The 25425-nt window shown below is 44.5% G+C and overlaps 1 protein-coding gene across 1 annotated transcript in view; it reads left to right on the top strand.

Annotated features, from left to right (window-relative positions):
- Nucleotides 1-1414: 1414 nt before the first annotated feature.
- Nucleotides 1415-25425, top strand: part of P2RX3 (purinergic receptor P2X 3) — a 34376-nt gene continuing 10365 nt past the window's right edge. Inside the window, exons 1-6 of the mRNA XM_063116942.1 lie at nucleotides 1415-1572; nucleotides 14140-14275; nucleotides 22061-22132; nucleotides 22692-22758; nucleotides 23229-23322; nucleotides 24521-24598. Coding sequence (XP_062973012.1) covers nucleotides 1439-1572; nucleotides 14140-14275; nucleotides 22061-22132; nucleotides 22692-22758; nucleotides 23229-23322; nucleotides 24521-24598 — 581 coding nt within the window. The 5' untranslated portion in view covers nucleotides 1415-1438. The remainder of the gene's footprint in view (nucleotides 1573-14139; nucleotides 14276-22060; nucleotides 22133-22691; nucleotides 22759-23228; nucleotides 23323-24520; nucleotides 24599-25425) is intronic.

Here is a 25425-nt window from a genome sequence, read left to right on the forward strand (position 1 = left end):
AATGAGAGGGGGGAAATAAAAAATAGCAGCCCCCAGGTCAGTCACCACCCTGCCCAAATTACTACAACAGGACATAGGAGATGATATAACTCAACCCCCAATCAGCACACCACCACTCAGGGAGACAATAACTTCGATGACAATGTGTGTGACATGGGGCTATGAGTCTTCCAATACGAGGCATTTATTGTGTGCTCATGATTCCTCACTCACAGTTTGCAGGTGCTTTACCTAAGGAATGAAACCCTAGTGTAGTTGTGCAGTTTCACCACAGAGCCTCCTGATGGTTATGTAATGGAACATATAGAAAGGCAGAGAAAGAAAACCCCAAGAAAAACATATATTTAAAGGATCCAATGTTAATCCCACAACGAATCCTGAAGGAGAAGCCTCAGTAAAGTGGTGAGTTAAAAGCTTCATGTCGAAAAGCCCTATGTATCTCTGGTCTCATGTCCCACACACTGAGAACTCACAAGGCAAAACTGGTGATGGGAAATGCCACAGCCAGCCCAAGACATTTTGCTTCCTGAAGCAAAGGACAAGATGGCACACCTCCCCATTCCTGATTAACTTTGATGTGTTTTAGAGGTGGAGGGAAACTTCTTTATTACCTAGTGTGAGGTTAAATATGAACCAGGGACCTCCAACATGTAAAGCATACATTATTTATGGCTGGCTGGGGAATGCTGGGAACTGTATTACTTTTTTCTGTTTAATTATGCATAGGATTGCACCCTTAAATTACCTAACTGCATCATTGGCCTTTGGAATTGTTCCCATTCACTGCCTTTGAATAAGCTTTGGTGAGTGAACTTGAATTATGTGCATCGAAGAACAATACTCTAAAGGGATATCCAGGAACTTACATTTGCTATTGCTCACACTTATCACTGATTTGGGATTAATTAGGAAGCTAGTGAAGAACAATATCATGTCAGGCTGATTCCCATTTCACATTTTTAAAGTTTGTCTTCCAAAGGAAACCTTATTCAGCCTATATCTCACCTTTCTGGCCCCTTTCTCCCTTCCTGATAATGCAAAGCCTAACACTGCAGAAGCAATGTCTGTATGGCTGGAATACCACTCAGAGAAAATGCAGCAATCGCAGATTCATTATTTAATGCTTAAGATCTATGTACTCGCCGGAATCTAATTTGTAATTGATGAGCTGGGAAGCCCCACCTTTCTCCGACGGCATCACCATAGTGTTGGGTGGGGGTGGGGGAGGGATCTTATTAAAGGGGTCCTTGTGCTTCAAGCTTGCTCAGACGTTGCAGCAGAGAGGAACGGGAGGGAGCCAGCTTGAGATCTTCAAAAACCGGCACCTGCATGTTCTGTCAGCACAGATTACTCTACTGTGTCTACACCTAGACCCTTCACAACACCTTGACATTTCCATCTGGTTTGAAGAGCATCCCGGATTTGCTCCTCGGAGTCCATGCTTTCCTCGGGCATGACCTGTGTGGCAGACTTCTTCACCTACGAAACCACCAAATCAGTGGTGGTAAAAAGCTGGACCATCGGCGTGATCAACCGGGCTGTCCAGTTACTCATCATTTCCTACTTCGTTGGGTGAGGGAAGGCAGGTGAATGGGAGGGGGGGATGTATCCTAATTCAGGAAGACCAGGTAAGGGTTTAAAGTTTAAACCCCCAAAATCACTTTCCAAATACTTTTCATTTGAGTGGTGATGACACCTTTGTTGATTGGGGGTGGGGCGCATGGAACAAGGAAAGTGATAGGGAAAAGTGTCCAAGTACAGCTTAGCTATCTTTCTATTTCTAAAAAGAATCACCCCATCTTATTATTGAAAGGTGTGAGAAGCCAAGCAGGAGAGGTTCCTATGTGAACTCTTGGGGTCATAAACACATCTGTTTCCATCTGGCAGTTTTGAGAGATGTTTGGATTTATATCTGGAATATATTCCAAACCTGCATAGATCTGTAAAAAAAAGGTCTCAAAAAACTGATATCCATGATTGCCAGGTCTGGAAAAGGAACCTGCATGTGGCAAGAAGAGTTCTGAGATCTCATGGTGCTGTAGATAATGTTTCCTCCTGGCAAGGTTTTGATAATGGGTAAAAAGTTGTTCCATTCTCTCGCAGGTCTACTATGCTGTAGTCAGGACACTCTTTGGAGAGACAAGAGACCTGGCTTCGGGATCACATCAAAAAAAATTGTTTACAAAGACCCTATGTCCTCATTTAGTGGTTATCCAAGGGAATGCTATCCAAATTCTTGGGCTTTTGATCTGATTTGATAGGCAAAGAAGAGCTAACTCCTTTTTTTCTGTACAGTATGTTATTATTCAGCTATTGTCTCACGTGTGTGTCCAGGGGAAGCTCCAGGCAGTCAAATGCATATGGGTCACATGAGAGATTTACTTTGGATATATAGGCAAGACTGTTTGCAAATATAGCCATATCGTCTTGCAAGAGAAGGTGAGAATTTGGATGGATTCAAACAACTCTTTGAACTGTGCTAAACTCACTGCAATGGGCGAACTGTAACCACATGGAAATCTGGTCATCTGTAGCCACAGAATAAGGCATACTTATTCCAGTTTACGGAGTCAAGGTAAAATCTGCTTCACTGTATGGCCCAATGTTCCAGGTGGTCGTATGAGTCCACTCTCCATGTAGGATGGGTGTTCATGTGGACACGGGCAAAGAACTGTTAAACGTGTGTGCTTGAATGTGCAGAGGTGAAGAAATTGGTGACTGTGTCATTCCTGACAAAGTAACTGTGGCAGCTAGTGTTGAATATGGGAGATTATTTGAGAGGGGGGGGACAGAGTTCCCTCTATAAATTCCGAAGTCGTGGTGTGACCCTTAGCTCAGTGTGACTGCACATGCTTTGCACACAATGCGTTTTCCATTCAGTTTTTCAGTCTCTTGACAGACAGTTAAAAGGGTCGGAGAGCAGGGGGTGGGAACGACCCCTGCCTAAAACTGGAGCAATGCTGCCAGTTCAAGTAGGCAATATTGGGCTAGTGACGAGTGGGCAACTTGTGGCCCTCCAGTTGTTTTGGCCTACAATTCCCATCATTTGTCACCATTAGCTCTGCTGCCTAGAGCTGATCGGGGTCATAGGCCCAAACATCTGGAGGGCTACAAGTTGCTCACCCTTGGGTTAGATGGACAAACAGATTGACTTGGTATAAAGCAGCTTCTGGAGTTTCATGGGGGAACTGGGGCAATGTGGGAAGAAAGCAATGACAGTTCAATGATGGCTTTGGAATGGGAACTCCCCCTCCCCCCCCCCCCCGCAGTCCACTTGTAATCCATCACTGCCTGGATGATTACTTCAAATAAACTAGTTTCAGAATTGTAGCACACAAGGGCGGACGTTATTCAGACAACACGGGATGACACCTGGGACAAGGCACTTCAGTGGATTGTGAGCAAAATTGACCAGCTAAAAGCTAGCTCAGCCGGAGAGGTTATGTGTGTCTGTGAGAGCGCAGGGTGGGTGGGTGGGGGAGAGTTGTATGCATGGAGATAATAGCTATTGTACAGTAAACTGCAGGGATAATGATCATGAGTGGTGAGGTAACTTATGAAAGGCAGTAGTTAAATGGGAGAGGAAGCAAAGGCTGTGAAGATGTGGTGGCAAGACACAAATGCTAGCAGCAGCAGTTGTTGCAGGGACATCCCTGCTAGGCATCCAAGTGTGGTGGGCTTGCTGTTATTGATGATTGTGAGGAAGTCTATCGCTATGGTTTCACCTTACAGGCAATGTCTGATCAGAGTCTGGGACTGGAGGGAAGAATGTTAATGGTTCCTAATAGCCCTCGGAGGATCTCTTTATGGGAGCTAATTGTTAGAAGATGGTTTCTTGATACTGAGACCTTTTCTGGAATGTTTGGAATGCGAAAACCATCCATCTGAGTTTGGGGAAAGTGATACAGTCCACCACAAGCGCCAGGCAAGAGGAGGGGGCTGATGTGAAGTCTGAGTGAAAGATAATCAACCAAACAAGCAGTTTGGGAACAGAGAGAGAGGCACAGACAGAGAGAAGGCTGTGAGGTGGAGGCTGGAAGGATATTGGGGTGCAGAGTGTGTCTGAGAGCTGGCTTGAGGTAGCAGAGCCATGGCCTAGTGGGAGTGTGGGGCTGCTTGCTTGTAGATTAGTAAATAACGCAGATATTACAAAAATGCCATAAGGGCGCTTCCAGATAAATAGCTCCTAGTGCTACCAGTTCAAAGGTATTGTGAAGCTACTTAATTTTTCCTTCTTTAATGGGTTCTTTTTTGGGGGGGGGGGAGGAAGAAGCAGTAGGAAAATATGGAAGGGTTACAAAGGGAAGATGATGTCATTTGGAACCCCTGTAAAATTCCATGAATAAGGCAGAGCAATGGTGCTAGAAAAGCCTTGTCTAGTAGGTGGGGTTGTGTTGCCCCTGGAACTCCTCACCACTTAGGAGTGGTGTTTCAAAACACCATGTTTTGAAACAAGGGTGGGGAATGAACCACCCACCCACCCACCCGGCACTTTGCAAGCCAAGAGGCCTTGCTATGCCCACTTGCCATCATGTGGTCCCAGCTGAAGCACAGGTTGGAGCTCCAGCTGGCCTTTCGACTGGGGAACAGCTTGTGCAAAGCAATGCCACCCTGACTGAGGTGGTGGCTGGAGGAGTGCTGCAGCCACTGCCTTGGTCAGGGCTGCTTCGCCTGCACCACGTCCTCCCCACTGAGAGAAGACATAGTGCAGCCCCCTGGGGGAAGGCCACAGTTATCTCCAACCTGATCGGAGATAACAGTGGCGTTGTGGCCGGCTGAGTCTATTTGCGCACTGCGTGAAGTCAGATACTCCTCTGACTTCATGTAGTGTGCAAATCGACTCAACCAGCCACAACACCACTGTTATCTCCAATCAGGTTGGAGATAACTGTGGCATTCCACCAGGGGACAGGGCTTGATGGAATATATTTGCAGGAGGGCAGAGATTAAGCTAATCGTTTTTAAAAATGAACATAGAGTCAGTGTGGCCTAGTAGCTACAGAGATGGGGTTGGGTCATTTGGATTCAAGTCCCACCGCTGACATGGACTCCTTGTTTGGCCCCAAGCAAGTCAGTATTTGTAAACCTCACTTCCTGATCTGTAAAATGTGTGTGTGTGTGTGTGTGTGCTGAATTGCTTGTAAAAAGATAAACATGATAAAGACTGCCAAGCAGATTAGAGTTGCCTATTTACCATAAAGTCCCACTGAGATCAGCAGGACTTCCTCTGAGAGAACATGGCTGGGATGCAGCTCTAAAAGTCCATTATATAAAATCAAAAGTGCACGTACCATTCTGTGTGGTAAAGATGTGACATGCTGAGAAGAGGCAACAATGTAACAGGCAACTCCCTTATATGGGCAAGGGGCATTCCAGAGGAATATGGATGGAGGGGCTGATGGCAGGAAATGCCTGGTGCCGTGGCACAGCCCTCACTAACTCACCCACCCACACCCCAGCTCTGCTTGAGTGCTTGGACTGAGTTCCCCCTCTCCCTTGATGTTGTTAACCAGAGTTCCATTAGGATGAATAGCCACTGCCAGCCCACCCACCCCCCAGCCACATCCTTCCCTCTTAGGGGGGAGCACGTTTTCTTCTCGGATGCAGTGTTGCTGGGGAGAACTAGCCTATTACGTCCTGACTTCCCACTCCCCTCCCAGGGGCCCATCAGGCTAATGAACACGTTATTCTTCTCAGAGCAATTACTTGACAGTGCAGTAAGTGCACAGGCCCCAATCCAGTTCAAGTTAATGTGACTCGGGCATAGCTCCTAGGGAGTAAGCCCCGTTAAACACTGCAGGGCTTACATCTAAGTAAATTACTCATTGGATTGCACACAGCACATCTCAATAAAAGCCATGGGACTTCCATTTCTTCTGTTGGTTTCAGTGGGACTTTGGCTACAATCCTATGTACAGCTCCTTGGGAGTAAATCCGCTTGCACGCATTAGGATGGATGGGATAGGACCATTAGTCATAGCAAACTTTAGCTAAATTAGGGCCACTGATATGTGTTTTTTTAATTAATTTCCCCCTTTTATTCTGAATTTAACAACAAAACAGAACGCAAATCGTGAAAAGAAAAACGAAAAAAGAGCAAGAAAGTACATGCATAGAAATATCAATATTCCATCAAGTACAACATTCTTTAAAAGGGGCAGATGGGTGGTGGTGGTGGTGGGGAGATTATGCATAAGTTTTTTTTAAAAAAAGAAAAGCAGACCAAAAATCAATATATTTATCCATTCCCGAGTGGTGCCTAGATGCCACCTGTTCAAATGTCGATAGCGTTGTTAGGACCACTGATGTGTGGAATCCTCAAGTACATTTTTTAATACTTAAAAAAAAACCCACAACCCTGCAATATTTTGTCACTGGTAGAATGCAGTCTCACCCCAGTAGCAGGATTTGTTTGTGCCGGTGCTACGGGGCCTGTTGAAGGGTGCCTGGGGTCTCTCAAGTGGCAGGCGACCCAGCTGCCTCACTTCATTTCTGTGCAATTTTGTGAGCTTTTGGTGGGCAACAGAAGATAGAGCTGTGGGCAGGACAGGGGTGGGGGGAACTTGAATACATGTTAGAGAGCTGAAAGCTTCTTGGAAGAGGGATTGCTGCCTGTGATGTGACGCCCGACCCACTTTCACACCTACAAATAGATTTGGGAGGGTTGAGTCTTGCATTGCAGCACCCCTTGTTCCGTCTTGACCTTTTGATTTGGCTGACCTACTTCCCTGCACCATCTCCTCTGAGATTTCTCTGAACACCTTTAGCCTGGCCTGGCCTTTTATACTGGCGCTCAGCGCTCCATATTGTTCTGTTCTTCTGAGCTGGAAAACTCAGAAGTGTTTCTTCTTTACTGGAAGAGGAACTCATCAGCAACACAAATCCGAATGAAATTGTATTTGGCTGATTATAGAAGAAAACATTTCATGAAGTGTCAAGGGATCATTATAGAGGGATGGTGTAACCTTTCTGGTGTATGTCCGTCCCCCCCCTTTTCAAGGAGTAGATATCTGTTGCTAACCTGGAGTGCTGCGGCAGCCCCTAAACAGCAATAATTAAAGCAGGAAGTTCTAAAACAGTGTTGACATGGTGGTGGAGGAGTTGCATCACTCACCCTTAGTGATCCTCCTTCCCACTATTACATCCCATGTACCTTTGGCAATAGTATCAGTGGACATGCTAAAACCAGTGACAAAATGAGGATGGTTTGAATGCTAGGGAAACGCAACTTCCCTTCAACAGAAGCCCTTCTTTGAGGGAGGAGTGCTGGATCCCATGCAACAAGTGAATACCAACCACTGTATATTTGTTATGGGATAAAAAAAATAGATTAAAAGTCCCTTTGTCTTTGGCAAAGCCTAAAGGGCAGGAGCTACTAAAACTGGCGGGCAACCTCCAGTCCCCCTCTCGCATCCTGCTCTGGCTGCCGCGTTCTTTTCTCTCCCCCCCCCACCATATATAAATTTGCAGAGCTCCACAGATAGAGCTTATAAAATTAAAACAAAAGAGGGGCAACCGGCAGCCCAGGGCCAGTGCTACCATTAGGCCAACTAGGCAGCCACCTAGGGCGCAGACCTCAGGGGACACAGTACTGACCTTTAAGGGTCACAGTTTTATACAAATTAGCTGTTTTAAGAAAAAACATAATAAAAGGAAAATATAGTTCAGAAACTCTTCTTGAACAGCTGAATCGAAGTTGGTATTTTTGGGGTGGGTGGGTGCAAGTAGCTCGCCTTGCCTAGGGCACAAAATAGTCTGGCACCGGCCCTGCAGCAGCCAAAGGGAGGATGCGAGAGGGGGACTGGAGGTTGCCCATTCCTCCCAACCCACCCGCATTTATATTTATGCAGAGCTCTGCAAATAGGGCTCATAAAATGTAAAAAAGGGGGGGGGAGGAACAGTACTTTTCCTCTCCTCCCCCCCCCCCCCCGTTTTAGAGGCACGGAGCTGCCTCCGCTGCCAAAAAAAGTCATGATAAATGCCCAACTTTTTTGGCATGGATTTTCAAGGGTTTGCCCCCGGATGGCTTTGCAGTGGCGGGAGCATCATGTAACTGACTTGTCGCTACTGTGAAGCAACCCCAGGGCAAACCCTCCATGTAGATGTACCCTGGATGACACTTTTGGCTTCTTCTGCATTGATGAAATGGAGGGAAATAGCTGGGACCATTTAATGCTTCATCACACCGGCCTTATATTGTGCTGTTGCAGTGAAATCTATGCAAAAGACTCAAATGACGGCGACATTATAGTCTGCGTTTACTGCGAAGTACTCCGATGACATCGACTATATCCTGCTGTGATTGCGGTTCTTCCCCCCCTTAAAGTGAAATATTTTGGCGCGGGGAAAGTCTGGTTCTTCTGGGTATGCAAAAACACATTGCTCAAATTTCAACATGTGTTTTCATCCATCATTTCCAATGAGCTGTACTGTGGGCGTGTTTTCAAGGGGAGGTATAGCTGATGAAGGAGAGGGGTGTGCAAATTCAAATGCTTTCCTCCTCCAAAGCAGCAGCAGCAACCCCTACCCACATATATACAAATCAAGTAGACAGGACAGCAAGGGAGGAAAGGAAGGGGGGGAGAGACTCTTTAGATCTGTGTGTGTGTTTTTGACTGCAAAGGAACACATTGTTCCTCTGTAGGTGTGGAAGAGCCCTCTTCAAAGGCTGGTCAGTTTCACCCAAATGTCTTGTCAGTTTCAAGCAAAGTCCTTTGGCTGCTTCTGAATCAGTGTGTGTGTTTGTGTGTGTCTGTCCTTTTCCATCTTACTTTGTGTTGCTCTTGTTCCTATTTGAACGGGAGTTGGTGGGGGAAGGACACAGATAATACTTCCATTTCTTTGAGTATGTAAAGCTGAGTGGGGGATGGCAGGAGACACAAACAGGGGAAGCAGAGATGGAAACGTTCTCCATGGGGGGGGGGAATCCTGCATCTCCCCACCTTTTTCTTTTCTTTTCTTTTAACAATGGGGGGGTCCAGTTTTTATTGGGAGCCCCCACATGGGAAAGGATGGCTTAATCCTCTCAATAACTGTGATTTGCCTCTCAATTTCTCTGTCATTGGAGGTCCTGTGCTGCATTGGAAGTCTCCTCCTCCGTACACTGGGAGTTGAGATGGCCACTTCCTACCTCGCTTCGCTCCCCCACCTCAGCCATCCACCTTGTGTTTCCCCCCTTTTTTTTAAGTTGCAAATATTAAGACTGCAATCTGAGGGGCTCTAATTTGGAAATGCATTCCATTGAACTCAATGGGATTTAATTTAATTTAATTAATTAATTTATTTATTTATTACATTTTTATACCTCCCAATAGCCAAAGCTCTCTGGGCAGTTCACAAAAATCAACCTTATTTACTGAGTAAGCATGCAAAGAGTTGACTGCAGTCTTACATAACGTTCTACTTTGGTGTTCACTAACAAGAGAAGCAAATCCCAATCCCTGTTGTCCGAGGGGCAGTTGTCCCCACTTCAAACAACCAATAAATGGTAGGAGGAGGTACAAAGAAGATCTGGGGTGGGTGGGGATAACAACATGTGTGAGTGAACCTCAACGGATCTCCCCAACGCGCTACAGCAGAGCTGTAAGTTTACAAGTTTTCATATGCTACATAAGCACTATATAAGCGATACGGGATAATTCAAAGGTAAACCAGAACAAAAGTGCATGTGGAATGAACCTTTTAGCCAAGAAAGCAGCTTGGTTTCAAGATGACTGTGCTTAATGTTGTTAGTGTTTTACCAAATTCTAAGTGGGCTTCGAGGCGGCAGGAGGGAATGGGACCCTAATTTAATTTGATCCATTAGTGGCTGCCAGCCTTGAATGTGTTGGCATCTGATATATTTCACAAGGGTTTTGCCCTCCCTTGTGATGTTCAAAGTGTTTCTTCCAGCACATACAGTATGGGGTGGCATCAGCTGTGCTTGCTCACATAGCCTATCTAAACGTGTACCTGAACAGGGATGTGATGTCTCATATCAGAAACATTTTAACTTGAGGCAGACAGTGTGAGATCCAACAGTGAGAATGAAGTTCCTGGACTGGAAATTCAGTGTAAATGTTTCACAGGAAATATAATTGGCATTTGGAACAGTTTGCCAAAGAAAATGGTTGAATCAGGACTAGACGTTTGATATCCCATAAAAGGTCTAAGAATTGCCATTACAGGGGAGATGACATATGCACCCTGCTGTATGCAGAACATCGGACTAATGATGAGAAGTGCCCTGTATAATTTGTGATTCACTGAAGCCCAAACTAGGCAAATTGCATTCTTACACAGGCTGCATTCCCCTCTTATTGGGGAGCAAGGTTAATTGAAATCAGTGAGATGTTCTTCCAACTAAACGTGTTTAGATCATAACTTTACATTCGACAAATGGTGATCGTCTGCCCAGTCCTGTTCTTGGTGAAGTCACTGGTGCCAGTTCCACTGGGGGGGGGGGGGATCTACACTACAGCTTTAAAGCGCTTTATAACAGTTTTGACAACTGTTGGAGCCCAGGACACACTGCATATACAGTTTTCAAAGTGCTTTAAAGCGCTTTAAAAGCAATAGTGTAGATCCCCCCCTGCTATACGTTGATGGGAGTTGAATTTATTGCTGCAATAAACAAGTTAACTCTGAGCACTAGAGGGCAGCACCTAACCAGGAGTGAGACAGGAAACAGGAATTACCAGAATGTGGTTAGAATAAGAACATTTTAAACATCCTTTCCCTTGTTGATTACCTAGCAGGGAAGCACGTTGTAGGAGCAATTTGCTTGTACTACTATGGTGCAGGGGCCTGATTTTTTTAGTATGTTGGCTGAGACACAAACAGGAATGTTTGGGGTTCAAACCTCACCTCAAATGTGAATTTATCAGATGAACTTAAGCAAGCCATCTTTAGCTCCTCATCTGCAATATGAACGTAAGAAGAGCCATGTTGGATAAGATCGAGGGCCCATCTAGTCCAGCACTCAGTTCACACAGTGGCCAACCAGCTGTTGACCAGGAACCCACAAGTCGGACACAAGTGCCACAGCACCCTCCTCCCACCCATGTTCCCCAGCAACTGGTGCATATAGGCTTCCTGCCTCTGATAATGGGAAATCATTTTCAGATATGATAATAATACTGAATTACCTTTTAAGGTTGTTGTAAAGACCGGAACAACATAGAGCTCCATCACACCTCCGCCACCACCCCGCTTTGAGTCCACAGTTTTCCCCTCCATTTCCTTAGCAAGTCTCGCACTGAGCACTTTCATGTCTCTGTGTTGTTGCGCTCTTTCAGCTCATGTATCTTTTCCCCTGTATCGCTACTGTGCTGGCAAAATCTCCTGCCCTGTCCCCTATGTTCTCCTTCCCCCTGCAGTTATAGTTTGTATTTCTCTTTATTATTTCTGTATGTTATAAGAAGTAAAAAGATATATATCTGTATCTATATCTATCTATAGATAGATAGATAGATAATTTCTACACAAATACAATAGTATGGCAGCCTGAAACTGCGCTATTACGGTAAAACAACACACTATGCTTTCCCCTAAGCCCATACTAAACAATATAAGTGAAGAGAAAGTATTACAATTAGTTTTTGGAGATGTTTGCGGTCAATGTTGGCATGGCAACGGGAAGCCAACATTGTTCCAGTCAGGAAACCTAGACATGCTTACTCAGGAGTAAGAACCATAGAGTTGAATGGGACCGAGTCCCAGGCACGGGCGGCCTCGCTTGCCTTCTCCGCAGGGTGTCTGGGAGCCCCCTCTCCCTCCGCGGTTGAGCAGTTGAGTGGAGAACCACCCCACACTCCTCTTTTGTCAGCAAGACCGCCCTTCAACACACACACACAGAGCCAACAAAAAAGGGGATGGTTCAAAGTAGTGCAAGGACAGCCATACCTGGGACGGAGGAGCGGCTTAATTGCGTAGGGAAGGGGAAAACAGACTTACCCTGCTCCAAAATAAGATGGAAAAGTGAGGGGAAGAGGCTAGATGAGCACAGGATAGGGACAACGTCATGTGAGTACCGCGCTGCAAAAACACATACTAGGCATGGCGAGAGTGCAATAAGTCAGTGGTGTGAAGGAGCTCATAATGTGTGTAAAGTCTTTTGAACACTCTATGGACTCCATCACACCTATTTTTTTTCCTCTGGTTTGTCTCAGGAGTATGGAAGAGCTAACAGGCCCCAGGATCTAGCATGCATAATGAGCCATTTCATGAAGGGTGCGTAAAATGTTTAAGGCAGGCCCTTTGCCCTGTTCACCAAAAGATTGTTTTTACTCATGCAAATAATTCCAGAGTTATCTTAGATCTCCTTCCTGGGGGGACGGACACACACGGTCCCTTTCCGTTGGCTCTGAAGCTGTTTCTCTTCTTCTGCAATGAGCTGCAATTACACGGAGGAAGAGAGCAGGAAGAGAAACAACCACGTGGCCCATTCAGTGTAGTGGGACACCACTCTCTAGTGGACGTTTTATAGCAAAACTCCTGCACACAGCAGGAGAAGCATCGCTATAGCTCAGAAGAGCCGTGTTTTTGGGACATTATTTTGCAATGACAGAAGGAGCAGCAGACCAGCGGAAGACGCACAGGCGGAACATGGTGTCATCAAAATGACCCACAAATATTGGATGGAAGAAAAAACTATAAGTAACGTAGAGATGAGCTCGGACAATGGCTGTGGAGGGAGAAAGTGGGTTGGAAGTATAGATAATCCACTCCTGAGAACTCAATGGGAAATTTGGAGTAAATTTAAAGGGAAGCTGCTTCCGAGCAACTCTCCCTTAGCACCGATAATAATGTTAAAGAATTTCCCAGAGGATCTGAATGGTAGATTATGTAAAATATTAAAAGAGAAAAGCAAAATGAAACTAAAGGATTGGTTAAGAGATATAAAAACAAGAGAGGATATGGAAAAATTGCTAAAGGAGAAAAAATTATCTTGGTTAGAATATGGGCAATTAGAACAATGGAATAAAAAGTGGATTAAAGATAATAGAGTTTGTAGAAAGATGACGAAGTTTGAAGAGTTAATAGTAAATAAGGAAAAAGGTAAAGGAGGTAGTATAGTTTTAAAAGGGTTAATGAGTGAAATATATAAAATATTGTTAGAAAAGGAGTTTAGAGAGAACTCAGAGAAAATGGTATGGGAGTCAGATTTGAAGGTACAAATAGGGCGACAGAGATGGGAGGGACTATGGAAACAAAGAGTGTTGAGAAGTTTATCAGTGAGAATAAAGGAGAACTATTTTAAAATTTTATGGAGGTGGTACCTAACCCCGATTAGATTGAATAAGATAAATGATCAGCATTCAGCAAATTGTTGGAGAGGTTGTGGGGAAAAAGGAACGTAATTACATATGTGGTGGCAATGCAAATATGTACAAAGATTATGGAAGATGGTGTTTTCAGAAATTGAAGAAATAGTGGGAATGAAAATAGAACAAACACCAAAGATTGCATTGCTGTCACTATTTGAAGATATAAAGTGTGGAAAAGAAACTATAGAGCTGATATCGAGTTTGCTGGTTGCAGCACGACTGATGGTAGCTAGGAACTGGAAGATTCAAGGGGAATATTCTATTGAAGGATGGTACAAAGAAGTATGGGATATAGCCATTAATGATAAACTGACATGTAATATTAAGTGGAGAAAAGGCGTAACTAAAATAAATGAGTTTGAAGGAATCTGGAAACAGTTCCTAATATTTGTGTTTACTAAGGGAAGTGGGAAACCGCCAGCAGAAGAAACGATCAGATTTTGGACTCAGGAATAGATCCCGAGGTGGGGGGTGCACTTTTATGTTAAGAATGATTATGTTGTAGTACGATAATGTATAGGTAATACTTATTCAACATATATGTACTCAACATTTATTCAATATGTATGTAGCAGTTGTTTGATGTTTCTTTTTTTATTATTATTACTATTGTAATGTTGTATGTTTATATAGTGTAGAAAACAAATAAAAATTATTAAAAAAAAAATGACCCACAAAGATCCCGTGAGTGGCCAGTCATGAGCGTGCAATAAAACGCTCATCTAAAGAAGCATTGTTACGTGCCTTGCCATATCAGAAGCAATACCAGTACTTTCTACCTAGTCCCAGGCCCAGAGGAGTTGCTGAGAGGTGTTTTTTTTCCTCCCCACAGGTGGGTGTTCCTGCATGAGAAAGCCTACCAGATAAGGGACACCTCCATTGAGTCCTCCGTGGTGACCAAGGTGAAGGGCTTTGGCAAGTACAGCAACCAGGTCATGGACACAGCTGACTACGTTGCGCCTCCACAGGTAACTCCTTATGAAGATCTGGGGGTTGCAAGGGGCTATGTCTTGAGCACCCAGCTGGAGCAGCGGTTCAAAGGGAGCTGTTAACCCAACTAAGGTTTGGGAGGAAACAGAGGGCTTATATGCATGCTGTCAACTACTTCCATAGATCAGCAGGTGCCCCTGGGTCTGCTTCCTCATTGTCTACAGCAGAGTCTTTCCCCTCCTCCTGAGTAGACCCTCGGCAAAAGGATCTTCTAGTGGCCTGGCAGGTGCTCCAACAATGGCTCTGAGTCTTCCATCTGGTCCATCGCTGCCGGTGCTCTAAAGAGCTGCAGAATGAGGGAGGAGAGTAGGGAACCAAGACAGAGCTCAGGATGGGTCAAGGGAGTTCTTTGGGCTCTCAGGTGAGGCGTCCCTGTGGCAGCATTCCTTGGGCTGCCCCAAGTCTTCTTTGTAGCTGGGGTTTGCTATGGAATCCTCCTCCTCCTCCTCCTCCAAGGTCTCCCCTGGATTTGGAACAGCCAGGAGCCTGACAGGATAGATGTCTCATGAGATGGGATGATGAGACAGCAGCTTGGTTTATTAATATATGGATGAATCAAAAGTGGCTATCCAAAATCAAGATCTCTCTCTCTCTCTCTCTCTCTCTCTCTCTCTCTCTGCTTGGGGTGGCATGTTGTGCCGACTCTGGGCTTACATTTCTGGTATGTTTTTTTTTATTATTGCTCTGTGGCCTGGTTTACACATGGATGTACATCATTTTGGTTTTTCAAAAATAGATTACAGTAACCTAATTGTTAGCTACTCCGTGCATGAAAAACACTGAGATCTGCCTGCAGAAAGAGGTGGATGAAAGGTAGCAGAGGCATCTATTCACCAGAGATGCCCCTGCTGGATATCCCTCCATCTCCCCTTCCCTCACCCCAGTGCCACTCAGTAGGGTCTCTTGACCCTCAGGAGGAGCCTTCTCAGGGGGGCCCTGGGGACTGGCAGAGACAAGGTAGAAGGTCAGTTCTTGCTGCCCCTTTCTGTGGGTAGGTCTCTGGATCCAACCCATTGCATTTAAGGAGGTATGAGCTAATATGGATGTTCAGTCTGTGATGTTTATATCTGGGATAGTCCATTCACTCATCTAATCCATCATCTGATATTACAGCCATCAAGTGATAAACATACGTGTGTGAACCAGACACAAAGGATACATAATATTTGAATTGCAGACGTGTATATTTTAACCGTGTGTCGTAAGAACATAAGAAGAGCCCTGCTGGATCAGACCGAGGGTCCATCTAGTCCAGCACTCTGTTCACACAGTGGCCAACCAGCTGTTGACCAGGGTCCCACAAGCAGGACACAAGTGCAACAGCACCCACACCCCCATGTTCCCCAGCAACTGGTGTTGCTGCCCCTGATACTAGTGTGTATTGTCCATTTACAATACATGCAAGCAGTAACTGGAAAAGGGTCAGGATCTTGCCAGCAATGAATTTTAAAAGGACAAACAACTATTATTAATTTTATTTATTTATTAAAACATTTGTATTCCACCCTATGTCACTAGGATCTCATGTGCACCCAGTTCAAATGCTCAGTGAAAGTGTTTTGTGCTCTGGACAAAAATACCTGAGTACAAAGTCATGTTTAAAGCAGCTGCCTGAAATATCTGCACCGATAAATATTGTCTAAATGATTTGCCATTCAAATGTGCTTGCTTATTGTATGCAATACAATGAAGTCCAATTATTTGGTAGCAACAGTCCCGGCAGAGGTATGAGGAAGCCTTCCTGTGGATCTAAGGCAACAAGCTCCCAACATCAGCAGAACGGTAGATAAAAGTTATTGGGAGTCTTGAGCCAGAATATTCTAGGGCTCTGTGTTTGCATTTCTTTGTACCTTCAGCATCACATTTGGGACAGGTCAGCGAGCACAAGCAATTTCTGTTCTAAATATATACACTGTACTCCTCAGGACCGCAGATAACCCTCTTCCTGCAGCACCCCCTCCCCTCCCCGCCCCTGTGGCATCTGCAACAGAATTCAAATGCCTTTCTCGCATTCCCCACCCGAGCAAGTGCAGGCCCATCAGGCATCTGAAGCAAGCCAACAGGGAGGTGCTTGTGTAGTGCATTAGCTGGTGGTTTTGCCAAAAGAATCGAAGCAGCTGCTCTGAATTCTGGCACCATCTACTGTCCTAGTCAATCACTATTGCTGCACCTCCTCCTAAAATTGAAGGGTTGGGTTGGGTGAAATTTGAAAGAAAGCTCCTTCACTCTAAGGTTGAGCAAGCAGCTGCCTGAACCTGATCGATGGAATCTGTGCCTCTGTTAGAGAAACAGCATAGTATTGTTGTGAAGGTGGCTGGCTTGGTCACCGTGAATGAGTGGCCAGGGCCTTAACCAAAGGCCGTTAATATTTCTTAATGACTTTGGATGGTCCCTGAATGGGCAGACGGTGCAAATGAGTATGAGAAACAGCAGTTGAGAAGAGAAAGGGAGAGCCGAGAGTTTCTGTCCGAAGCAGGCCATGCTGACTGGGGATGATGGGAGTTGTAGTCCAAAACATCTGGAGGGCACCAGGTTGAGGAAGGCTGGTTGGGAGTTAGCCTGACCTGATGGTGCAGTCCTGATGGGCGTGGGATTTGCTGCCTGGAGATGGAGGGCCTGTTTGCCTCCCAAGTGTGCTCTGTTTGTGTATTTGTGAATGAAATAAATATGATGAAGACACGGTCAACCTTCAGTTGGTCTCTCATTCCAAGGAAGCCAATCCTGATAGCACACAATCCTGGATTCTCACCACTCAGGGAAATGGGGAGCTACTGAAAAAAACACAGAGAGTGCTTTCAGGCAAGGGGAAAATATGTTTCCTTACTGTTGCTCTTCTTCCTGCTTCTCTTCGCATTTGAAATGAGCTGAATTACATGGAAGGAGAACAGCAACCACGTGGCTTGTAATTTAAGAGAAGCAGTGTGGTGTAGTGGCTACAGTGTTGGAGTGGGTGTTGGGAGATGTGGGTTGTAGTCCCCACTCAGCCATGGAAGCTCCCTGAGTGACTTAGGGCCAGTCACAGACTGTCAGCACAGCTTACCTCACAGGGTTGTTGTGAGGATAAAATGAAGAGGAGGAGGATTATGTATTCCGCCTTGGGTTCCTTGGAGGAAAAAAGATGGGATATAAATGCAATAAATAAATAAAAGCTCCCAACTCATATAGTTGAATGGGAACAGCGTTCTCTAGTGGGTATTTTATGGCACAACTTTCAGAAGAATCTCAGTTTTCTAGATTTATTTTAAAATGAAATAACTGGGAAAAGGAGCAGGAGACATGCAGGAGGCTCACAACATCATCAAAATGACCTGCAAACTTTCGTGAGTGGCCATTCACAAGCATGCTAGAAATAACTCGTTTAAAGAAGAAATTTATCTTTCCCTCTAGTTCTAACGTTCAGACTATGAGTGCTGTTGCTTGTGTAGCCAAAACAACACTCTCCAACTCACAAGAGGAAAGCACCAGCAGCAGGCTCAGGGGACCTTCATGTCTGCAGAACTACACCAAATCTTTAGTTTGGGGTGGGTGGTGCTTCAGTTTGAGGGATTAAACAGAAAGGAGGAACAGCTGAGCCTGGGAGTGGCCTTTCACAGGAACAGGCAGCCGCTAGCTGAAAGCCCATGCAGCTGATAACAATTCCCAGTCACCACAATCCCCATAAAAGACTTGCCAGAACTCCAAAGTAGGGCTGTGCTCCGCTTTGCTTCGGATCGGAGAAGTGATAGCGATGCGGCCTGATTCATCTCCAACAAAAGTGGAGACAGATCGGGTCGGGGGAGCTGCAGATTGAGATCAAGCGGATCCTTTGTCTCGATCCAGAGCTCCAAAAAAAAAAAAGGGAAGTGGGGACTTACCTGGTGCTGCTGTGGTCTGTGCAGTGACAGTGGCAGAGCCAGGTAAGGGGCAGGGGGGAGGGCGGCTTACCTGGCTTCACTGTGGTCCACCGGTGGCTTCAACTGACGCCAAAGATTCAAACCGGAAGACCAGGGCGTCTTCCTGTTTGAGTCCTCGGCCTCAGTTGAAGGCACCACTGGACCATGATGGAGGCAGGTAAGTTTTGAGGGGGTAGGGGGGCCTTACCTGGCGCCGACGCCGCAGAGCCCCGATTCAGATCCGGAGCTCCGCAATGGAGCGGAGCAGACCATAGGCGGCTCGATGCAGAGCGGACCTGATTCGGAAGTTATGGATCGGGATCCGGAGCGGATTGGGGGTCCGTGCACAGCCCTACTCAAAAGTGTCACTGGAAGCAACTATTGTTCTTGGTGCCTTGTCCTTGGTGCTTGCATACCAGCTCCTTGATCTTGCTGGACTTATCCTGACCTTGGACTGGACCCTGACTACTCTTTGATGCTTTCCTGAATCCAGTGTTGTTCAATCCAGTTTCTGACGGATACTTTGGCTTTTGATGACGGATTGTTTGTTGATGTATCCCTCCTGCTTATCGAGTATACCACCGGTGATTTATGACAGGGGAAACCTGTTAAGGGGACAAGCCTCAAAAATAACTGTACCTTGGATAGCTCTGTCTGGTTCTGACTGAAACCCAGAGTGCATTTACTGACAAAAGAGCCATTACCACCCTGGGCATTGGTCATACTCAGTGACCGTGGGATGCTTACAGACTTTTGAGGCGGAAATGGTGTCTGTGTGCAAAGGAGTATCCAGAACAAGAGCGCTCCACACTGCAATATGTTATTGGAGGTCCCATTTGTCTTTCTGAACTTTATAGTCACTATTTCCAGTTATTTATTTTGATAGCTGAAAACTACAGTGGGGAAAATTCTCAGAACAATTCTTGGAAATTATGAGTAATCTTTCTTGATTGCAGAGATGGGGAAGTTGTGGTGCAGAAATGGAGAGGAATTGATATGGCCAGAAATAAGGGAAGAGCCAGGTTACTTCCCAGCTGAGTACAGAGCCAAGCTCTCTGTTCATTTTTTTTTCAGGTGCTTGGGGAAATGAATCTCATTTTGCTCTGACAGTTGTGGGTAGGGTTCATCTTTCCACGCTGCTCATTTCAGAACACAAGGGGCCATTTGGACTTCATCTAAGTTTGGTCCTTATTTCAGGACCAGTTCACTAAGAAATGTATTTAGTTCCATTTTTGTCCACACCAGCTCCTATTTGTGGCTTTTTGCCTTATTCACTGTGGTTAAAGCAGTGGTTTAAGGTGTCTTCCAAACAGAGCCTGTGTGAAATCTGGCAGATTTAGGGCACAATCCTATGCATGTTTAGACAGAAAAAAAATACTTCAACTCCCAGCATTCTCCAGCCAGGAATGTTGGAGTTGTAGAACTTTTTTCTGTCTAAATATGCATAGGATTGCACCCTTGGTTTCTTAATAATGGACTGTGATATCTGCAAAAGTCATACAATTCTGGCAAACAGGAAAAAGTTATAGTGATTTGTTGAATTCCAGTTAAAGCCAGTGGGAGGCATGCCAATTTGGATCAAAGCAGGTGATCTCCAAATCAGTTCACACCAAATGGAGCTGTTTTCTGAATCACCAAATCAGGGTCTGTGCACTTCCTTATGAAGAATGGCTACTGAGAATAGTGTCACCTCCATCAAAGCAATCTAAGCTGCTATCTTATTAAATACCAAGTAAAAAAATAGTGGAAACAGTTCCTGAGAAATAATTAAGAATTTGGAGATGTGAATAAGTAGATAGTAGCAACTGGATTAACTGAAGCCATAAAGGAAGTTCATAATGAATTCTGGGTAATTTATTCGTGATCTGAATAATCTCTATAAATTTATTCATGGTCTGAATAATCGAAAGAAAGAAAGGATGTTGAGTTCAAACTCAGGGTCAAATGATTATTTTAGGAATTATGAGGTGTATAATTTTAATGTTCAAAGTCAGAGGTTTACCTGAAGAATGGATGATTAATCTCTCATTCAAGGCAAAAAAGGTGAATTTACAAGTTTTTCTTATCCGTTTAGTGGTGAATCATGTTGTGTTATGTTATGTAATATTGATCTAGCTATGTTATATTTAGAAAAGTTGTTATACTTGTGCTATTGTTAGACAATAGTAAATTAAGACATGTTTTGCCTTACCTAAAAGAAGATATATGTCTCCTGTCTTATCCTTTTGGAATGTGTAGTATCAATGAGTTAGTTTTAGAATGGTGGCCCTGATTTATGGACAGCTAAGTTATGTTGGAGATTATTTCAGAGTGAGGCAATGTTTACCAAAAAAAAGTATAAATATGCTCAAATGTTTTGAGTGTATCAGGCAAAACAAAAAAGACACCATAAAGCCTACTTAGAGTAGACCAACAGAAATAAATAGAATTTAAGTTAAGATTAATTTGTTCCCTAACTTAAGTCCCATTCATTTCTATGGGTTTATTCTAAGTGGACAAGTTGCATTTTCCCCTCTGTCGCCTTCATGTTTGACTTTTTTGCTGGTCAGTTTAAAGAGATGGGTCCAATAATGAATTTAGATGTGAAATAACTCTCCCATTGAATGATCAAGATTTATTTATTTATTTATTTATTGCATTTCTATACCGCCCAATAGTCAAAGCTTTTTGTAAACCGCCCAGAGAGCTCCGGCTATTGGGTGGTATAGAAATGTAATAAATAAATAAATAAAATAAATAAATAAAGCTCTCTGGGCGGTTTACAAGATGTTGCAATCCCTAGGAAAAGGATGATTTTTAAAAACTCTTTGCCTATGTTTATTATATTTTGATATTGTTTTTTACTGGTTGAAGTATATGTTTATAATAAAAGTAATAAAAATGGATTCAAATACTTTCCTTTTACTATTTCTTGTTAAGTGTAAAACTAGAATTGAACTCAGCTCAACAATTCATGGTGTATACTTTGCTTAGGTGTCTGAGGCTGCAATCCTACACCCATTTTCCTGGGGGTAAGCCACTTTGAACCCGATGGGACTTACTTTTGAGTAGACATTTATAGGATTGCACAGTCAGTCAGCTAAAAGTGATTAGCTGGTAGCCTAAGTATTTCTAAACACTGGAATTATAAACTGATAACACTAACAAGCACTAAAATCTGTAGCACAGTCCCAATCCAGCACTCTAACCACTATGCCACACTGCCTCTCTTCAGTCTGTTTTTCAGCTCATGTAAGCATTGTGAGGAGCCACAATCAATCTTAACTACCTAGTGGATTTTTGTCATGTTGACACATGTAGGTTTTTGGTGTATATGTCAAACATTTTATGGGTGCACCTAAAAACACATGAGAAATGGTCCTTAAGGAATTCAGCTACAATGTAGCTTTGGCCAACACCTGCAAGGGGGGCAGCTGAATGCCTTAGAACAGCCCTCCCCAATCTGGTGCTCTCCAGATGTGTTGGACTACAACACCCAGCATCCCAGTTTATCCCTTCCAGTTTGCACCTCACAGCTACTCTTACTTTAAAAATTCTACACCAGGTTTGTAAATACACAGGCCTGGTAAACCGTGGAGAGACTACCTCCAGGTGATTGAACTGATAAACTTTTGAAAAGTTGCCAAGAGTTGGTTCACAAATGACTAATATTGGTACATTTGGGCAAGCAGCTAGTTAAAATTGTTGGGCTAATGTCCATTTTGTGAACTTGCTTGTTCCTGTCTGGTAGTTGTCCCTGTAATTCCTGCCTGGGTATTTTCTACTTCTCTCTCTCATACACGTTGTGTATTCTTCTGTTTTTGGTGTCCTTATATTCAACAACTTGACATCTTTTCCTCTTTCTCCATCTTCCAAAACCCTGGCATCCTCTCCCCACCCCACCCCCTCCAGGGAACATCAGTCTTTGTAATCATCACCAAACTCATTGTGACGGAGAACCAGGTACAAGGTTTCTGCCCTGAGGTAAGCAGAGAGGCAAAAGAGAATGAACTGGGGATGTGGTTTCTCCTGCCTAGCACAGATGATCAAGGATGCCTTGTTTTCAGCATTGGGAACTCAGCATCTTCTGCCTCCCCCCCCCCCCACTATTTTTAGCAGGCAGTAGAGGGGCATGCTTTGCTTTATACCGAATCAGATTATTGGTCCATTTAGCTCAGTATTGTCTGTGCTAATTAGCAGTGGCCCAGAGTTTCAGAGAGAGGGATCATTCCCATCTCTACTTAGCAATACCAGGGATTGAACCTGGGACCTTCTGCTTGCAGAGCATGTAACCTACCACTGAGGGAGTCAATTGATGAAGAGGTGGAGCGGGGGCTTGTGGGTCATTTTAAGAGGCCTCCTACCTTAACCCCATAATTTGTTCCCTGATTGCTGGTCGGATGGGTGTGTGTGGCTAAGACACCCTATTCTTTTGGAGTATGAGTGTTTCGGAACAGCAGCAAGGGGATAAGATGAATGAGAATAAAAAACACACTACCGGAGGCTTGTGTTCTTTAGCCACCTCTTTTCTTTCCTATTTCAGAATCAATCGCAGTACATGTGTAAGTCCGACCGCGAGTGCAAGAATCCGGTCCCCACCACAGGAGGGGGTAAGCTAATGGTGCCGCGGATGGAAAGAGCTGCAGTACTAATGAAAGGCTTATGAGGCTTTAATTGTTCCTCTGACTGTGGGGCATTTGCATAATCATTTATAAACCATTAACAGAATTTCTTCAATTTGAAAAGCCTATGGGACACTTGATGGGAAGCTGTGGCATGGTTAAAGACCAATTAGCGCCCGGATCACATCTTGCCAGGGAGCCTCATGCAAGCCCGTCTTGGGCTCTGACTTGGCTTGCAGACCTGCATTTTAGAAGAGGGCTGGCCAGTGTGTGGCTTTTGTCCCAAATTCAAGACCCCTCTGCAAACCATCGGTTCAGCCCTCTGGCCAAAGCAATGTGTCCCTCCTCCAGCAGCCCACTGGGGAGAGTGGGACATGGGAGAGAGCAGAGGGTGGAATAGTGGGAGAGGGGAGAGGGACTGTGTATGTATATGTGTGATGGAATGTTTCCTTCTGCAGGGATCCTGACGGGCCGATGTGTTGAATACAATGCCACTTTCCGGACTTGTCAGATCCAGGGCTGGTGCCCAGCAGAGGTGGACAGTGTCGAGGTGTAAGTGCTCCCATAGCACAGCCCATGATGATTTCAAAGTGAAGAAACATTGGGCAATATCCAGTGTTGACCATCCGCCTATGCTAAACATGTCACACTAGTGATAATGAATGCTAGAGCAACCCAGGATATTAGCGAAAACAACCAACGAAGCTCCCTTCAGCATGCCCCCTTCTCCATTCCACTGATTTGGACCATTTTGGAAGTAGTTGTTTCAACTAGTTTCTGGACGCGATAACAACAAGCATTACCTTCTAGTTGCAGTAGCAGTCACTTCCACAAGTGCAGCAGCAGCAGCGTTGGATACTACCCATTGGCCATGTAGCAAACCTTCAATTAAAGTTGGGGCACTGGTTGGTAGACTAGCCAGTGCTTTCGGTGGCAAGACTTTGAACTTCAGCTGTAACTTCAGCACCATCTCTTGGCTCTGGAAACCAAGTGGAAGCTTCACACATCTTCATGCCTCACAGACAGATGTACCCGTTCCTGATTTAGTATAGGGAATCCCCTCCTCTATAGGCTTCTAAATGTATATTGTCTTGCACACACAAAAAGAGGCCTAGTGACTAGTTGTGTTATCACTATCAAAGGTGTTATGACTATATGATGATTATGATGTTGTCATCTTAGATTTCTTTAAAACATCAGCAAAGAGTCTTGTGGCACCTTCAAGACTAAGGCATTTATTCTGGCAAAAAGTTTTGTGGACACTGCCCATTCATCAGCTGCATGATTTCTTAGATGCTTTTCTAAAATATTCCATCTGACTTAAAACAAATTTTGAAAATATAAAATTGAAAGATAGTTTAAAAAAAAGCATGTGGCCTGTTCTTTGTTTTCCTTCTCCATGCTTCTACAGAACAATATGCCTCTCTCTTCACAGCTCTAAAGCATCTCACTTTTAAAAAAATCTTGATCTGGTGTCTGCACCTTGCAATTCCCAATTCACATGCTTTTGGTCAATGCAATATTTATTTAAAATTGCTGCTGCTGTTGTTTTTAGGCCACCTTTAAGGGTAGATGCCTTAAAGTAAAAAAGGGCATTTAGTGGTCGTCATGCACATATAGCCTCTCCAGGTCGAAATAGACTTCCCAAGGACAGGGAGCAATTCTTTGGTGGGGTCTCTCTGTTGTTCTTTATTTCCTTTATTTTCCCTTGTTCCAAGAATCTGATTTCAGTTCTTTTTCCTCTTTGCAGACCTGTCATGCTAGAAGCAGAAAATTTCACCATCTTCATTAAGAACAGTATTCGCTTTCCACTGTTCAATTTTGAAAAGTGAGTAAGGGGAGTCTAACACACAAACCTGCGCTCACATTTGGGAGTGTGATTCATCATAAACTTGAGGTGGGCTTGAGTTGAAAACCACCTTCTGAACATTCCTCTACTGCAGAATTTCCCCTGCAGAATTTCCTCTACTGCAGAATTTCCCCCTATAGGAGGCCCTGTGCAAAGGGTGGGCAGTGAAGACTGTGTTTAACCAGGCCTGGGTCCTAAAACTAGTATACAGAATAGTAGGGCATATCTGACCAAGTGATTCGGTAGTGTGTGTGTGTGTGAGTGAGTGAGTGAGAGAGTGAGAGTGAGTGAGTGAGAGAGAGAGAGAGAGAGAGAGAGAGAGAGAGAGAGAGAGAGAGAGAGAGAGAGATCAAATAGCCTCTGATGCAGACCCCCAGTTTTCTACATCAGCCTTCCTCTTCTTGGTGCTCCCCCAGTCACCATAGCCCTCCAGATGTGTTGCTCTCCATCTCCCAGCACCCACCAGCCAGTATAGCTGGCGTGTGAGTGTGTGTGCGCTCGCAGTTGTCAGCGTGGTGTAGTGGCTAAGGTGTTGGACTGGGAGTTGGGAGATCCAAGTTCTAGTCTCCTCTTAGCCATGGAAACCCACTGGGTGACTTTGGGCCAGTCACAGACTCTCAGACCAACCTACATCACAGGGTTGTTGTTGTGAGGATAAAATGGAGAGGAGGAGGATTATGTATGCTACCTTGGGTTCCTTGGAGGGAAAAAGGCAGGATATAAATGAAATAAATAAATAAATAAATAAATAAATAAATAAATAAATAAAATATCTGGAGGGCACTAAGTCGGGAAAAGCTGATCTA

This window comes from Elgaria multicarinata, chromosome 2 (assembly GCF_023053635.1).
Source record: "Elgaria multicarinata webbii isolate HBS135686 ecotype San Diego chromosome 2, rElgMul1.1.pri, whole genome shotgun sequence".
Lineage (NCBI taxonomy): Eukaryota > Metazoa > Chordata > Lepidosauria > Squamata > Anguidae > Elgaria > Elgaria multicarinata.